The sequence below is a fragment of the Lissotriton helveticus genome, chromosome 6 (genome assembly GCF_964261635.1).
Source record: "Lissotriton helveticus chromosome 6, aLisHel1.1, whole genome shotgun sequence".
Taxonomy (NCBI): Eukaryota; Metazoa; Chordata; class Amphibia; order Caudata; family Salamandridae; genus Lissotriton; species Lissotriton helveticus.
Window position 1 is genome coordinate 1,630,066,833 of NC_136067.1, and position 18,156 is coordinate 1,630,084,988.

The 18,156-nt window shown below is 43.0% G+C and overlaps 1 protein-coding gene across 6 annotated transcripts in view; it reads right to left on the minus strand.

Moving 5' to 3' along the window:
- EHBP1 (EH domain binding protein 1) overlaps nucleotides 1–18,156 on the minus strand; it is a 2,232,712-nt gene that overhangs the window by 1,319,611 nt on the left and 894,945 nt on the right. For all 6 annotated transcript variants that reach the window (XM_078649460.1, XM_078649459.1, XM_078649456.1 and 3 more), the window contains one exon: nucleotides 6,684–6,942. In XM_078649460.1, the coding sequence (XP_078505586.1) occupies nucleotides 6,684–6,942 (259 nt within the window). The remainder of the gene's footprint in view (nucleotides 1–6,683; nucleotides 6,943–18,156) is intronic.

An 18,156-nucleotide genomic window follows, 5' to 3' on the forward strand; every position in this document is an offset into this window, starting at 1 on the left:
GCTAAATCACCTCTGAGGGCTTGTCCTTTCTGAGCCTTAACTCTCTTATTTTCTTGTAAAGAGCTTCCTCTTAGGATTCTCTTTCTCCTTTGACTCACTGTGTGATCTTGGGCAGCTCTGTACCTAGTATTCTGCTTACTTTGTCTCCCTGGCACCAGTCGCTGCCAGAATCCCTGACACATGCCAGTGCCCTGGACTGAGTCCTGACAGCCTTACTAATCAATGCACTTGATATATTTTGTTTTTTGCACCTTTTATGCAATGCCTTGTAAACGTTTTATTTTACCTATTCTTTGCAAACACAAACACAATGTTAAACAATGTTGACAAGCACTACTGTTTTTACAACAATTGACTATATTAGCTATTTGCTGCAAGATATCTAGTTTTTTATGGTCTGTGATATGGTGAAGGATAAATATGATAGTGCTGTAATGACGTCTCATAGCCCATTTCTTAACGTTTACATGTTTACTGTTTGATGCTCATGAAATGTGTGATTTATTTTAGTATGACATGCTTTTATGGTTTCTTTTAAGGTTGATAGAATAGAGGTGACTACGACTATGAGATGTTATAAGTGATTTCACTGACCATGTCATGAGTGATGTAATATGTGAGGTCATAAGCGGCGCATTGCAGCGACGTTAGTAATAGTTAGCTCAAGTAACTATATCTGCTGAATTTCAATGGCTTTGTATGTGTAAAATCTGAACCTAACTAGAACGTCTATGTAACCTTTGTTTTTTTTCTCTCTCTATCTATCTATCTATCTATCTATCTATCTATCTATCTATCTATATATATATATATATATATATATATATATATATATATATATATATATATATATATATATATATATAATGGTGGAGTTCTTTAGAAGATTAGATACCTGGAGAGATAATGGGCTTCTTAGCTGGGACGAACATAAATGTATCAAAAGAGAAAAACCAGTAGTCCCGGTATTCCATATGCTGCCCAAGATACATAAAAACCCCACTAGTCCACCAGGGAGACCCATAATTTCATCATGTGGAAGTCTGTTCGAAAATGCTTCTCGCTATATTGATTATTTCCTCAACCCAATAGTCAGATCACTCCCATCTTATATCAAAGATTCGACTGATTTTTTTAAATGCATTTTTGATATTTGCTGGGATGCTGAAACTATGGTACTGCTGACGCTAGATATTTCCACTCTATATACCAGCATAAGACATGTAGATGGTTTGAGAGCAAGTGAATACTACTTGAACAGGAGACCAACTCGGTTTGCCTCACAAAATACCATGATTTTAGAACTCATGGAGTGGTGCCTCACCAAAAATATCTTTTTGTTCAGTGATGATTTCTATCGGCAGGAAAGGGGGACTGCGATGGGCACCTGTGTCGCTCCCAGTTATGCCAATTTACATCTCGGCTGGTGAGAGGAACGGGTGCTCAGGGGCGGTCCCCTGGACCAGTGGATTGACCATGTCCTGCTATGGTTCAGGTTTATCGATGATGTCTTCGTGCTGTGGCAGGGCACGGAGACAGACATTAGTTTGTTCATCGACGACCTTAACCAAAACTCCTTAAATTTAGAGTTTGTTGGCCATCACAGCAGGACAACCATTGATTTTCTTGATATTAGAATCAAACCTATTGAAGGTAGATTAGAAACAACTGTCTTTCGCAAAGCTACTGCAGGAAATTCAGTTCTCCATGCGGAAAGCGCTCATCCAGCAGCATTGATAAGGAGTATTCCTTTTGGAGAGTACTATAGAGCAAGGAGAACATGTAGCAGCAAGGAAGAATTTGATCTAATTGAAAAAGAGATGACTCGGAGATTCACCCAAAGAGGTTACAAGTTGGATATTTTGAAAGGAGCATCCACAAAAGCTAAAAAATTGGTGAGACAAAAGATACTATTTGAACCTTCTAGAACTAAAAAAACAACAGGAACAGAATAAACAGATGAGAGATCAGGACAACTCTAGATTCATAACTACCTTCAATAAAAAACACAAGGAAATTAGATCAATCCTGAAAAAACACTGGTAGCTTATAAAAAACGATCCAGTATTGGGTTCTAGAGTGAAAAGAAATCCTGAGAACACATTTAGAAAATCAAAATCCCTGAAAGACCTAATTGTGAGGAGTGAATTTATTGATAAAAAGAAGGGCGTCACCAGTTGACTCAAACAAAAACCTGGTTTTAAAAAGTGTTCAAAATGCAAGGCGTGCCAACATGCCATTAACCATACTGATTTTAGAATTTTTTTTAATAAAACCATAACTATCAGGAGTTTCATAACTTGTAAAAGTAGTTTTGTTGTATATCTTCTACAATGTCCTTGCCCTAAGATATACATAGGTACTACGACTCTACCTGTCCACCAACGAATCCTTCAACACAGGCGTGCGATTATCAATCAGGACAGGGCATATCCCATTGCGCGGCATTTTGAATCTTTCCATCAAAGTAACCCTGCAAGCCTACAATATACATGCATAGCAGAGGTCCCTAAGAAAAAGAGAGGGGAAGACAGGGAAAGAGAACTTCGTAAATTAGAGACTTACTTTATTTTAGAATTCAATTGCAAAGAGCCGCATGGATTGAATGTAGATGAGGACCTTTACACATGCTTGTCCTGATTGTAAAGAACATGAGCTTCTAATATGTAAAACTGCACCAAGAACTATGAATTGATTGTGTTTTTAAACCTTTTTTTATTTTTTGAGTGCTAGAGAGGTTTGTGAATTGTGATGACAGGAAGGGTATTATAAGGACTGCAATTAATACAACTCACAATATAGGAATTATCTTGCATTTGCACTTTATTGACTGGTATGAAACGGTTCTAATGGAATGGATTTTAGGAAAGAGACATATTACATATTTGCACTTGCTCTTTATCTTATATCTTCGTACTGTATTTAATTTGGCTTTTAAAGAAAGGAGTGAAATGTTTACATTGAGAGATTATCATTGTTTACATAAGGAGTGATATTTATACTACTAATGTATTTGCACTTTATCTTTTAAAGAAGTACTGTCTTTAAGTCGGGTATATATTAAGAAGAGTAGATTGTTTACATTAAGAAATTATTATTGTTTACATGTATTGGCACTTGCTTTAAGATCATTCTATAGCCCGATTTATATGGATAAGAGTGAATTGTTTACATTAAGAAATTATTATTGTTTACATAAGCACTGGCACTTTAGATTAGTGAAATGCAATGGTGGTATTAGATAAGTACCCGAGAAGTCTAGGAACTTTCCTTTGTCCATATTAATTTATTATATATATTTTCCGCCCCCAGATCAACTAATTATGAATTAATTAGGCTTCCATGATATAGACCTGTATTCTTGCACTACCACTTTAGAAAAGAAAAAAATCTTTTTGAGACCAGTGAGAAATAGGGGCACTTGCTGTAATTATAACTCCAAAACCGAGAAACTGCCATTATTTTCATGCACTTGCACTATGTGAAATTTTGAAAAATTAGAAATGTTTTCTTTGAAAAAAAAGTGATAATTATGGTCTACTTTAACTATACAAAAATGTGTATATAATACTTCTAGCTATATATCCGTTCAATAGAAATGATTTAACGGAGTCTTAATGAAAGAATTTGGCTTTTAAAAAGACTTCTTCGGTTTGCACTGATGCCTGAATGTTGGTATAATTAACATGTTCTAAAATGGCCCCCACTCTCGACAGAGTGAAACCCAATACACAAATCCTGTGTCCTTCATCGCTTCCCAATACCACTACATTGTGTATTTTAACCATGTAAAAATGGTGGTCAAACATCGTGAACAAGGGAGCTTGACTCTCGAAACGCGTTGAAGTTGAAACTTGTCCTCGCAATAAACGGAAGACTTTCTTCCTACCTTGGAGTGACGGATGATTTCCTGTTGTTCTGCTGGGGAGATATATATATATATATATATATATATATATATATATAAACACACACCAGATTCCCGTATTACAGCCAGTGCCCGCTCGCGAAAGGGTCGCTGTCAGGGTCCCGGAAACCCAATATTTCAAACCAAAGAGTTCCTCGGTAGAAGAAAACGTGCAACGACACACCAGGAGTTGCTGTACTGCAAAGGTTTATTCGGCAGCAAAAAACAACAAACAACGCGTTTCACCTCTCGGCTTGTTCACCTGTGAACAAGCCGAGAGGTGAAACGCGTTGTTTGTATATATAATATATATATAATTTTTCTTTTCCTTTGTTTTGGGCCAGCACCTGAGTGCTAAGTGCTGCTGGGTTCAGATGATGAGAGGTATCACTGAAAGAATTGTAAGTAGCAGGAGAACCAGGTGCATGCAACACACCATAGGAGGAAAGTGATACAGAAGATTGACCAGATTGGGTTTGGGATTCCAGAGAGGTTGCTTGATACTCATTTTTGTATAGACTTCCACTGCCAAGGAGCAGTAACTTTTGGGACACCGTGAAAGTGGTGTGTCTCTGTGTGATTTAGTCTACTCACAGTTGTCATGGGGAGCAGCAGTCACATTTATTGATAGTCTTAGCAAAAAATTATCATCTTAACTTTAGGATGAAAGAGATGATTTAGAAATGTCTTAGGCTTTTGTCTTTTAATTACAATACGGATGCTGGCATTTGCTTTTTATGATGTATTTAGGTGATGTGCCATTAATAACTACGAAGTGGCAAAATGTGAACCAGTCCTGTCTTTTTATAGAACTGCTGTGCTAGGAATTCATGTCTGGCTTTGTATTTTCCATGCATGTGTATGTGTGTGAAAGAGGAATGGGTCTATTGTAAGAGTGTAATAACTGAGTTTTTTTGGAATGTGTGCTGTGCTGTGTGTGTGTGTGCGCGCGCATGTGCGTGCATGTGTGGAATGAGTGCCATTTATATTTAGTGAATCCCAACTGGAAAGATTTATGTAGGTAGTGGTTATTCTCAAACTTTGACATCCCTCCAGGCCCAGTAACCACCTCACTAGTCGAACCATAAGAATTCAAGCTTCATATTTTTCATATCTTTTGGTATCATTTTCTGTATTTATCGCTCACAGTGAAGCCTTTATCAGAAGACCTGCAGACCTTCAAAAATAATACAGCAGACTATTTCCTGTACTTCATGAGTATCGATATAGTGGAATTAAGTATTTAGTGAGTGGAGAATGGTAAGAAATCTAGCTGCTGTGGAGATGTTCTCACACAAGAGACCACAGACAATAAAGGGATCAGTGCATCACAAGTGTGCACCCTACTGTCTGCGACATTCTATGGTTCTCTAGCAGAATTGGCTGCAGCAGACACAAGGGTAGAGGGAAGATAGGTAGAAATGGTAAGAAGGTAGGAGAGCATGCAGGCAGTTACAGAGGACATAACAGCACACCAGGGCCGGGTTCCCAGGCAGCAACTGTTGATTAGGTCTGGGTGTAAAATTCCGTTTCACTCGGGGAGTTTGCAGAGTTTTTCCCACTCTGATCAGAGCACAGATTTCCCAAAAACTCCACGTTGAAGCACGTAGCAGAGTTTTTCCTCTCTCGCAGCTTGCCAACGCTAAGTTGGCAAGCCCAGAAAATCATCAACTAGACTGTGTCCCGTTGGCAGTCGCAGCAGGAAGCTGCTGCATGAGTAGAACATTTATTCGAGCAGCAGAAAGAAGCTGTGCCCTCTTGTGCTGTGTGTGGTGCAGTTTGTGCTGATTTTACAGTGCGGGACAAACTCCGGGCTCTAAAAATCAGCGCAACTTTCCTCACTCCGCCGCTAGCGGAACTCTGTGGAGCGCTGCAATTTATTCGGTACTTTGCAGAACTCCACCCAGGCCTACTGTTGATTCCCTAAGGCATTTCTCAATCAAGCAATGCAATAAGTGAGAATGGAAATGGAAATTAAACACACCCACTAGCACTTATTCTGTACAAATTCAAATTTACTGATTTTTGGTAACATTTTCAACAATGACAGCAAACAACTATATGCAAATCATTCTTGTGCAAACCAAAAAAATTGACAGTTTTGACAGAATAATTCTTTGTCAGTGTGTCTACGGTCATCATAGGACACATTGAAAATCTATTGATGAAGAGCCTTCCCCCTTAGAAGTCCTAGCAATTAACTAGGCTTTTAAAGAAAACAGTAGTCTGGAAAACAAAATCTATGATTTTTCGAGTTTGGATACAGATGTCCAATTGGTTTGAAAATTATGGATTAATTTACATAGCAGGGACCTACATAAACAATGGGAATGAAGGATATCTGCCATTTCTAGAGCTCCAAGTCCTGCAGCTGTGTGCAAGCATTAATTTACAGGTGACTAAAGTTAGTTTACTTTTGAAGGGAGAACTACTGAAATGCATTCTTGGGATTGAGAGTTTTAATTTTGAAATGCATGATAGGTGTCTCAACAAGCCAACTATCTGTGAAGGATAGATGGTAAATTTAGACCTGCAACTAAACCAACCACCAATCTAGATGTCAAGAGGCTCTCTAACTTTTTTCTAACATGTTCAGACATCCAAGCTTCCACTGTGCCTAAGCCTGAAACCACTTAGAAGCACTGCACATCCATTGAGACAAGGTGGACACCCCACCATCGCCTGCAATTTACAAACCCCCATAATTACTTCAACATTTAATTTTATATTTCAATGTGCTAATTTTCCGATTCAACTTTAATAAAAACATACTTACTCATCTAATTCGTCATCCACAGCTCTGGATATATTAGCATAAAGGTACTTGCTCATATCCACAGGCCGAGCATTTTTCCTTTTTTCGGGCTGGGGAAGATTGTCTTTTATTGTTTCAAATGTCGATTCAATCTCAGCTTCTGGTTCGTCGAATGGGTTCAAATAAGGTTCATCTTCCGGCTCATTAAAGGGATTGTACTCATCAGCATCATAAAATGACTCTTCCGTTTTTGAAGATGAAGCTTGAACAATGAGATGTTCTAGAAAAATTAATATTGTAAATTCTTTGACTTTTCATGATAAAATAGTTGATTATTTGGCAATTATTTACATAAAAAACAGACATGAAGAAAAAAGTCATGATCAAGTCTGGCATGGCATTTCCACAGCTACTCTTAAATCCTTTCGCAAAAGCTGGTTTGAAAGCACACTAGATGAATTACAAAATGTATATAACCCTTAAATATGTGCTCAGTCCAATGTTTGAAGGTAGTTACCGAACTGCCAATGTGTACAGCTGAAGCCTAAAATTATATTTCAAATAGGAATCGGTGAGGTCCAGGTGCTTGGATCCATGTGTATACACTACCAAGTGCTGAACACTTAAGGAGTAAAAAATAAACATAAAAATTGCTCTTTACAATTAATCGACATTTTTAATAAAGTCACTGTTTTATAGAGGGAGGTTATATACATTAATCTATGTGAAATTGTAATATTGCAGACTACAATCACACACAGGGACAGAGGGCATTAAAAGCAAATCATCAGTGCATTACGATGCTGCATGTGTCAATATTTATACACAGGGTGTGGCGAATTACTCGAGTAGCAGTCCCGTAGTTTCTCACATTCATTTCACGTTTGACTGCATTGATGTCTCAGTCCAGCAATTTCACAAATGGCTTGAATCCTAACCAAACGTACAGTGGCGCTCCGGGGCCCCACTGCTTTTCAGCAGTGCAAAAAGGAAAAATAAAATGATAATAACACAACGTTATAATCATTTTATTTTTCCCTGTTGAGGCAGTTTGGTGGGGCTCGGCTGGGCTGCTCACAGAGGGGGGGGGGAGGAGTGGCTGAGGCACTTTCTAAGTGCGCATGATGGCTTGGCCGGCCGTCATGGGCCAGCCATACAGTCATGCGTATTTAGCAAGTTCTTCACTCGGCTGTATTGCACAGCCTGGGTGGAGAACATGCACAGGCTCACAGTACCCATTTGAACGCCAAACCCACTGCGCTCAGACAAATCACAACGCTGCTGTAATGTTGACGTCAGAGTTATGATTGTCTTAGGGGAGCCTGTGTGCGTGCTCCTTCCGTTCCGGGACTTGACAGGAAGCGAAGCGGGGGAGAGACGCGGCCGTGAAGAGATGTGTATTTTTTTTCTTCACACCCCTATCTCGCCATCCCGGATTCGTACCAGCGCCACTGCAATTGTTTCTTGGTGAATGATAGATGGGAGCTTAGTGGGTAGTCTGGAAACATCGACTACATTGACAATAATATGAAGTTTTTGGTTTCACCTGCACAGCGCTTGTGAAATCTCTTCTGAAGAAAAAAAAATCTTTAAAGGGGCTTAGAGCTCGCCCATTACTTAACTTTACTTACCACTGATTGTCTCCCACGTCACTCTTTTTTTCTTGCTTCCTTTTGGTTGGCACCTCCGCCTCACCGCCGGCTTCCTCCTACCGTGGAGCATGGACCAAGTACTGTTTCCTGTGGCCAGTGTCCTTCCAGTCGCCACAGGCACCTCCAGGGATTCTTTTTCACTTCTCTTGCAGTTCTCTTTGTCATTGTCCTCTTTAAGCCATCCACATTGCCGCCTCCTGTAGCGCATTCAATTTCCCACCCTCTTGTTGATTCCTTTTTTTTTGGCAGATTTGTATAGCACAATCTCCTATTGAAGCTACATGAGCACCAGTTACATTACACAACGAAAGGGCTGCTTGCCACCCCAGCCCTGCACAGTTTTAAGGCATTTGTGCAACATGTCTTAAAGTAAATATAAACAAAGTGCTATGACTTGCCCAGGGTTGACTACACCATAACACTCTGCTTGTATTTACCTTAAGCCATGTTGCATAACAGATCCACTTCTGTGCAACATCTTTAAAAAATATTATCAAATCCAAAGAGTGCTAGATGGCTTTGTTCATGTTTTTAAAAACATTGCACAGCAGCCCAGATGCTGTGCAACATGACTTACAAAAACAAGAGCTATAACGTGGCATTTTTTGTTATTCTAAGTAGTAAGTGTTTTTACATCTTTGAAAGTCACATACAACTGTATTTTGTATGCCTGCCCTGGATAATGCACAACGGATATGGGGCACTTCATGTGGTAAAAATGCTGAGACATTCAGCACATGCACACTCCATAAAATATCTGTGCAATGTATTCCGACGAGTAAATGGTAAACTCTTGACCAGCTATGCAGGTGAATAGGAACACTTTTTGTAATAAAAACACAAACACTTTATTTTGCAGTTTTGTATAGTGCGAACTTGGCCCAAGGACATTGGAGCGTCTACATGTGGACCACATTACATTAAACATGGTTGTTCTTTTTAGTCATGCAGAAATGATGTAGTTTTGCACAGGATGTTGAGTCGACAGCAGGATTTGAACCTTCCCAGTTCCAAGATTGGAAGCTGTGGCTGTTGGAGAACAAGCAATGGCAAAGCTAAGAGGTTTCTCCAATGTGAGAACTATTGGCACTGTCAATGTGCACAGCAGCGCGGGATGCTGTGCAATTTGGCTTAAAGCGTTGGGTGAGTGATAGCCCTTTGTTTTTATTTGCTTTGCAATGCTGTGCTAGATCTTTAAAAACATTAACAACGTTAATACGTCTCGCATAGATGAAACCTATGATTTTGCCAATCCTTGTTACTTCAAGTAATGGTGTCTAACCTTCTTTTTAGGTCTTGCCTGAGCCAGCGCATGCGCTGTCGGAGAGACATTTAGTAGGGGCTTTAAAAAGTGCTACCACAAGCTGCTTTAGCTGGACTAGCGCTTGCGTTCACGCGCAAGCGCGCAACCACCAGCTTTCAGCGCCCGATCAGGCACCATCTGGCTTTCCTCTCACTTTATTGCTTTCTCAATGCTCCTCCACCCCTTCCCCGTCACGTGCTTTCACTTTTGCTCGGACGCGCATGAAGGTGAGTGCAAGCAGCTTGTTAGCTGTTGAGAGCACCCTCTGTTTGTTTTGTTAACGTTGCTTCCTCTGTAGTGGGTAAGTTTTGTGCGTTTCCTTCATTAGTGTCTGTGATGCATTTTTGTGTGCGTGTTACCATCAAACCTGCACCTTTTTGCTGCCTCCTATTTCAGTGCGCGCTGCATTTCGGCGAATGTTCACTTCTGATGGTGTGCCTAACTCCTTTGCCATCTTTTAATTAACTTTGTGTCTCTTGCAATGATACTTTGCATTTCTTTCTAACTTTGTTTGTGGTTCCGCACATCACGTTGTCTCTTTCTCTGTAAGATGATTAACTTTCTAGAGCCCTCGGTCCAAGCCCGCAGACAGGTACGCACTGCCGGCTTCTTGGTACACAGGTCGGACTCGTCAGTCATCGTTGTGAGTTGCGAGATGGACATTGGTCAGATGGAAATAGTCCTCTTCAGGTTAATGTAGAGGAGCAGAGGGGTCAAGGCAGGTCCTGCGTTGAATCCTGATTTTCAGGTGCAATGACAACCCTGACGCTCCATCTTAAAGCACGTGACTGCTCGTAAGGGGATTTCTTTTTTTTTTTTATGTTTCGCAATCATGTGTTTTTTTAATTGTCTTTTTAAAAAAAAATGTGTACAATATATATATATACTCTCTAGACCATTCAAGTTTATCAGATAGATGCGACAGCGGGACATGCAGTCCAGGAGCTTTCTTTTGATTATGGGAACTGTCCCGATTATATAATGGGTTACCCAGGACTACAAATCCCATCATCCAGATTAAAAACACTGGACTATATGTGCCTACTCACTTCAGGGACTAGGTAACTCGGGATCTGTTACTTTCAGATCTCACTCCTCACGAAGATTTGTCATCCTTCCTGGTCATGTCCTCTTCCGCCCACTACTCTCAAATGCCAAATTTTTTGAGTTATCAGCCAAGTGCTCTTTCTGTCCCGTATCTGTCAGCACAAGTGCTTGTACCCCGCCCCTCCCTACTTTTTGGAGTATTTTTATTTTAATTTTATAAAGTGAATAAGATGAGTAGTCTTTGAAGCTGACAATTCGAGTTCACAGCTGAGACGCCGAGGATGTTTCTAGAAAATGGCGAGATATGTACCGTGAAGTTTCCTTTCGCGGTTCTAGACCAGCGTTATTATTTCATTTAAAGTTGCTTTGCTGCACTGTTGAATGCTATCCTTCATGCATGCGCCTCTCCTCCGTGCTATCTCTTCCAGAGCTGCTTCCCAGGCCCCCGGACACCCTCCCATCCGCACATAGCTGGCACATGGTGAGAACTTCCTGACATCTGCAGTTGATCAGACCCTCAGCATTCATACATGCAAACATAGCCCAGATAAAGGCTGCTGGGTCGAGGGATAGCCACACATTCTTTCCCCAATGACCCTGCATGGTCTCCGGTTTTACTCTCAAGATTTTATTGATCAGGCTATTATATTCATGAGCTTGGTAAAAAAAAAACACCCTTGGCTTCAGTACTCTCTTTAAGGGCATGCTGGCCAGTGCTTGAAAGACTGGTAAGGCTGGTGAAGAGTCAGTCACGCAAAGGAGAAACTCCCCAGTTCCTCAAGGCCAGTCCACTTCTGTTGGCTTTCACCATAGATAGATTGGGAGAGGCGTTGGCCTAACGGCTAGGGCAGTCAACCTCAAATCAGGGAAACTGGGTTTGAGTCTCGGCAATGACGCAGAACATCCTGTGATTCAGGACAAATCACTAAATCCCCCGTGCCTAACAAAAAAAAAACAAGCATTGGCATAGCCAATAGGTCTCGCCTTTGGGACCTTAGAAGTGTTTAGCCATGCAACAGTTGATGTTGTTGCACCGAGGATATTGTGCTGCATAACTAAATACTTATAAGGTCTCAAAAGCAAGACCTATTGGCTATGCCAATGCTGGTTTACTTCAAGCATCAGTGATTGCAAGTGGTCGTGCTCAGCTGTTCCAGATGAACTTTCCACCATGAAATTGCTTTCTGAAAGTGAGCTATTTACAATGGGATTTACGAGTAGTATCTTCAAGACTGCTGAGTCTCCAAACACAAAAAGATAGGTCTTTTTATGTGCGGAGAATCTGCAGTCGTAAAGAGACTACTCGTAAATCCCTTTGTGAATAGCAAACAATCATAAACTTGCACAAAAGTGTAAGCTTACATTTGTGAATCAGGCCCTCATTCTAGAAGGCAAATGTTCACTACACGCACAAATAAATCAATGATTCAATTTAGCTTCCTGCCAACTTCTCCAGCACTCCCAGCATGGCCAACTTTTTGTTTCATATAAAGTGAATGTACCAGCAATTTACCACTAACTCCCTCGATTGCAGAACAGGTGACCTGACCTCATAACATTCCAAAATGGTTTACCTAAGCATACATCAGTGTCTGCACAAAATAGACTCCACGGACATCGCATCTCCGCATCTTCCACCACCAGAGGTGCAATTATCTCAGTGAAGCATCACAATAAGAGTAAAAAAGAGCAGCAGCTGTGTGAGGAGACATGCAGGAGGTTCTCGCCAATTACCTGGCAGTAGTACACTCCAGAAAGGAGTGCACCTCCTCTTCGGTCAGCTGAGAGGACTCAACCTTTCTGACCCCACCATGGTTGCCTTCCACTCATCAACAGTTATTGCAGGCCACCAAATTGTTCAGCTCATAACTGAGATGATCTATCATGCATTATGATCAACCTTCAGAATGAATGATAATAGGGGTGGCATTGTCAAGGACCAAGTTACAAATTCCACAAGCAGTTCACAGTGATTAGGCCTAAAGATCACACCGCCACCTCATAAAAACAAACAAAAATCAGCCATGTCACCTCCAAAAAGCTAACTCTAATCTGTTCACTTAGTTTTGTACCAGTTGAAGACTTTCCAGAAACAATTCTATGTCAGGAATGGAGGCAAGGATTATGCCTTCTTTCTTCACTTTATTTTAACAGCATCCATGTAATATCAAGCAAGAAACTACTTTTCCCATGGTACATCGGGAAAACTGTAGTTCAAACAACCAATGAGAACATCATTGTCAACCAATCAACACATAGAAAGTCCCATATAGTCCTTTCTCCTTGTCTCCTTGTCCCCTTGTCCTCTTTCTTCGCTGCTGTGCAGCCAAGATAAGAACTCTGTGGGTTTTCTCTGTTCAGATTGACTGTTAAGATTTGTTTATATTTGGTCCGTGATTTGAGCCGTCACCGCTTTGTTTTAAGCATGTCACGTATCTCGAATCATTGTTTATTATTGTATGACATTTTGGCTTTTGTGAAAAGATTGCTTTATTGACTTTTCTTCCTTTTAGGTACACGTCACGTTTTTTTCAATGTTCTTCTCCTATTGCCCGTTAATTGGCTGCGTTAAGCCGCAGCGGGCAGTTCAGGGCACAAGAGCGGTTTTCACTCTTACACGTCCCGTGCCTGGTGCGCAGTTGGCCTACCGCCCCCAGAGGGCGCGAGAGGCGCAGCAGGAGCGGCGCGTCCTTTGAATTCCTCTCAGAGGAATATCATAGTTTGCGCGCTTCCCGCTGCTTGTATTCCAGTCAAGGGAGACGTCCGTGAAGGGTCTGTAGCTCGCGTCTCTGTACCACGAGCAGATCTTTAGCCTACGCTCTGTTTGACATTTTTTTTGGCAGAGTCTGTATGAGAATTTTCTTTCAGACACCTCATTGAGGTCAGGTATTGTCCAGAATTGCACTTTGTATGGGACACTTTACCCTCCAGCTTAATTTACTAACAACTGCTGATTAATTGTGCCTGCTCCAAGCTGTGTCTCAGGGCTGAGACCCACCACCAAAACAGCGACATTCTCGCAATAATTATTTGGACTGACACTCAGTCCCCTATGAAAAGGGCCACTTCATAAAGGGCTAACAGTCTGCCACCCAGACTTTCTTACGCAGTTACTACCCTGCGCTTTGCCTACCTTATTTTGGGGTTGATTAAAAATGGAGTATGAAGATAATTCCCAGAGAGAGGCGGATCCAATAGCGGATCTCTCTTGAGATAACGATTTTTATGGCGCAGTGGATGCCTTGATATAAGGGGCAGTGGAGCAAGCTATGACACCTTTGGAGGAGAGACTTTCCCGTCAAATTGCCCAGGCATTAGATAAACTGGTTCCACCTCGGGCGTCTGTACCGCCTGCCCTTACACCTGGCTCTGTTGACCTAGCGGGCCCCCCTTCGAAATGTACTCATGAGGCAGGGGTGGATTTGGATGCCTTTGATAAGCTACGGCAAACTTTTATGGCGACTCAACCCACTTTACCACCAGGGAATGGGGGTTTGACCCCTGCCACTCTTCCTTCGACCCCTAAGGGTTCAGGAGACCCAGACATTGTTCCTGGTCCGTCTGGTCTAGACAGCTCCTCACATCCATCTACCTCAGCTGATGATATCTTAGACATGCTGGATCCAGAGGATATTATCCATCCCCAGTCCTCTGAATGGGCACCGGCAGATATGGTCGCTTGCTATCTAGCAAGACGCATATGTAGACCTCTTGAATTGCCTACGTGCGGAGTGTCCTCGCCCTTCTCTAGAGGGGAAAGTGGCCTTGACCCCCGAGATTGAGCTACGCATGGCCACCTTCTTGCAGAAATTCATGAAGGACCCCAAAAAGGGGATAGATCGTTCATGGCGCGCATGCCAGGATAAACTCCTGGATGCCTGGGGGCCTGAACTAAAATACTCGACATGGCGGAAGAGGCCAAGATTTCAGGTGCACTTATTTTCCTCGAGACCCTCTCTGGGTGGGCTCAGCATGCTATAATATTTCTGGGCAATGCAAACTGTGCCCTATCAACTGAGAGACGCCGCTCTCTCATAAAAGTGGACCCAAAATTGGGGGATTTAGCAGATTCTGAAGGGGGTACTGTCACACAGGGTGGACTCTTCGGAGAACCATTTGTTAAAGAACTCAGAAAGTTCATCAACACTTTCACGTCCTTAGATAAGGTGAAAACAACGATCAAGAGAGTGTTTCCTCTGGTTTTCCGTGGGGCCGGTCGAGGCAGGGGTCGCTCGACCGGCCGTGGTGCAAACCAGTACCAGCAGATAGGACAAGGCCCTCAACAGTATCAAGACCAGACAAGTTTCGGCAATTTCTACCCTACAAGAGGACACCGTGGCAAGGGTAGAGGAGACAGAGGAGCGAATTCAGCCGCAAGCCCCGGTGAGTGTACTCACTCCTTCCCATTTAAGATTAGGGGGAGTCTGGCAAATTTTTTCCCAGGGATACATGGGTCCTACAAACGGTTCAGGGATTCCATTTAGAGTTCTTCGCGAATCCTATAAAAAGAGTGCGTCCTCGTCCACTCCAGTTTTCTCATCAAGATTCCATTCTGGTAGATCAAGAAGTAGACTCTCTTCTTTCCAAAGGCGCTATTCTGCCTACCTACCCTCACCCAACTGGTTTCATCAGCAATATTTTTCTCGTCAAAAAGGTGGATGTTGGCCAAAGGCCGGTAATAAAACTGAGTGAGTGCAACGAGTGGGTGGTTTATCACCATTTCAAAATGGAAGGGATCCATCTTCTCAGAGATGTCCTGATGCCTCTGGATTGGATGATCCGTTTGGACCTCAAAGATGCATATCTGGTAGACCCGATTTTTTTCTCCTCACCAGAAATTCCTACCGTTCACCTGGAAGGGTCAGACTAACCAGTTTGCATCCCTTCCGTTCGGTCTCTCCTCGGCCCCGTGGTGCTTTATCAAGGTTCTCAAACCAGTGGTGGAGCACCTCAGGACTCGAGGAGTGCAACTAATGGTGTATCTAGACGATCTGCTCCTTATCGATATTTGTTCCCAGAGGCTCCTCTCACATCTTCACCTGGCAGTGAATCTCTTGCAGAGCCTCTGGTTTGTAATAAACTAAAAGAAATCTCTCTTGGCTCGCTCTCTCGGTCGATAACATTTTTAGGATTCGTGATAGACTCCACCTCCTCTACCTCAAGCCTTCCATCCAGGAAGGTGGTGAAAATTCATCACAAATTGAGACGTACTCTGTCCAGGTCTCAGGTGACACTCAGGCAGATAGCTCGAGTAGTAGGCCTCCTCTCTTTATCGATCCAGGCCATCTTCCCGGGTCCCTTAAATTAAAGGGCCCTTCAATGTCTGAAAGCGCCCCCCTTCGAAGGGGTTGCCCTTACTCTCACAAGGTGTCTCTGTCCAAGGAGTCTCGAAGAGCTCTAATGGTGACTGTGTCACATGGAGGCTTGGAATGGTCGAGAGATGTTCGGTTCAACACCAGATTTAGTTATAGAGTCCGATGCCAGCAGGATAGGCTGGGGTGGGGGGGGGGGCACATATGGCACAGTTTCCACGGGAAACTTGTGGTTGGCAGAAGAACAACACTTACACTTAAACTGCCTAGAAGTTTTAGCGGGTTCTTTCGCAGTGCGTTGTTGGACAAAGGATTCTATTCAATCATGAGTCCTCCTAAAGATGGACAACGTGTCTGCGGTCCGTTACATCAATCACTTGGGTGGCACTCATTCGAGGGATCTTTCGGACCTGCCAGCGGCCTTTTGCCAATATTGCCTGGACCATCAGGTCTCGGTCACGGCGGAATATTTGCCGGGCTGTGAGAACCAGGAGGTAGACTTCCAATCTCGCAATCTCAGGAATACCAGCCTCTGGAAGTTGGACCCTGAAGTGTTTGCAATTCTGAACTCATGGTGAGGTCCTTTATCAATAGACCGTTTTTTTTCTTTTTCTTTTTTAACGTTTTTATTAATTTAGAAATCAAGGCATTCATACATACATCAAAAGTCATTACAATCTGCAGCCGCATCCAAATCCTAGAATAACAAGACATGGTCGTAATTACATGTGTCAAACTAACAGTCCCGCATCCACAACCCCGTCCTCCGACCCCCCAGGACACAACCGCTCCCCTACAATGATACATCGTCCGTTTCAATTTCTGGCGGGTCACAGATATTACCTCTAAATTTATTCCATGCCCCCATACTTTTCCCCACTTCTGAGGGCAACCGCGATGCACAAAGACTGCTTTTTACGCCACCAACGCTTCATCCATATCCTTACACCATTTGTGAAGCGTAGGGAGTGCGTCCGATCCCCATAACATGGCAATATTACGTTTCGCCATCAACATCCCAAGCATGGCCCAATCTTGTTCCCGATGGTTAAGGTCATTGGGCTCCCACACATTTAACAAGCAACGCCTCGGCTCCGGTAGGGCCGAGATTTTTAGGGCCTGGGAAACAGTTCTCATTATTTTTGCCCATTATGCCGCAACACGGGAACAGTCCCAAATGGTATGGTAAAACGTGCCTTCCTCTCCACAGCCGCGCAGGCAGTACCTGTGCGTTGCTGATCCTATTGCATGAAGTGTTGTCCTAGTATAATATGTACGGTGTAACACTTTGAGTTGGACCAGTCGAAGCCTGTATGGTATGGCCGTCTCACATGGCGAGGTCAGAGCCTCCTGCCACTCCGAGTCGTCAAAGTCGCCCACCTCCCGGGACCAGGTCTGTCTCAGTCTAGATGTTGGGTCTGGCAGGTTATTGATTAGCTTACGGTACGTAAAAGACATCGCCCTGTGTGTCATGTGTTCTGTCAGAAGTCTGTCCTCCAATGGGGTGGCCTCCTGTAGGGAGGTGCCCAACGGTATGGCTGCGTGGAGTGCATGTCGTATTTGGAGATACCGAAATTTCTCCGTCTGGGCCATGTCGTACTGTGTTTGTAGGTAGTCAAAATCAACCACCGTCTCCTTTTTCCAGAGGTCCCCTACCGTAGAAAGCCCAATGTTATCCCACTTTTGGAATCCTTTATTTCTGCGGCGGCAACCTAGCCTGGGAGTCCCACAGTGGCGTCATTTGTGTGATTGTCCCCTTACATCGCAGTTGGGCTTGCGCCTGATACCAAATGTGTATTGTGTGTGCTGTAGGGCCAAGCAGTCCCGGGGTCCTATGATGTCTATATAGAGTTGCCATCAGTCCCTTCTCCTCCAAGCTTTGTCTGTCTGCCTGATAAGCCGGTTCATCCTGCGGGGTGTGCAACCAATAGTTAATTATTTTAAGATGCGCCGCCCAATAGTACAACTGAACATTCGGGAGTGCTATCCCTCCATTGTACCAGCTGCGCACCAGCTTGTCCTGCGCGATCCGCGCCGGCTTGTTTCCCCACAACAAACCGGAAACCTTTACCAAGAGGCCTTGAAGTAAGCTTGTGGGACTAAGAACGGTGTATTTTCGAGGACATAAAGAAAACGCGGAAGCGCCATCATTTTATAAAGCGCCGCCCTCCCCAGAAGAG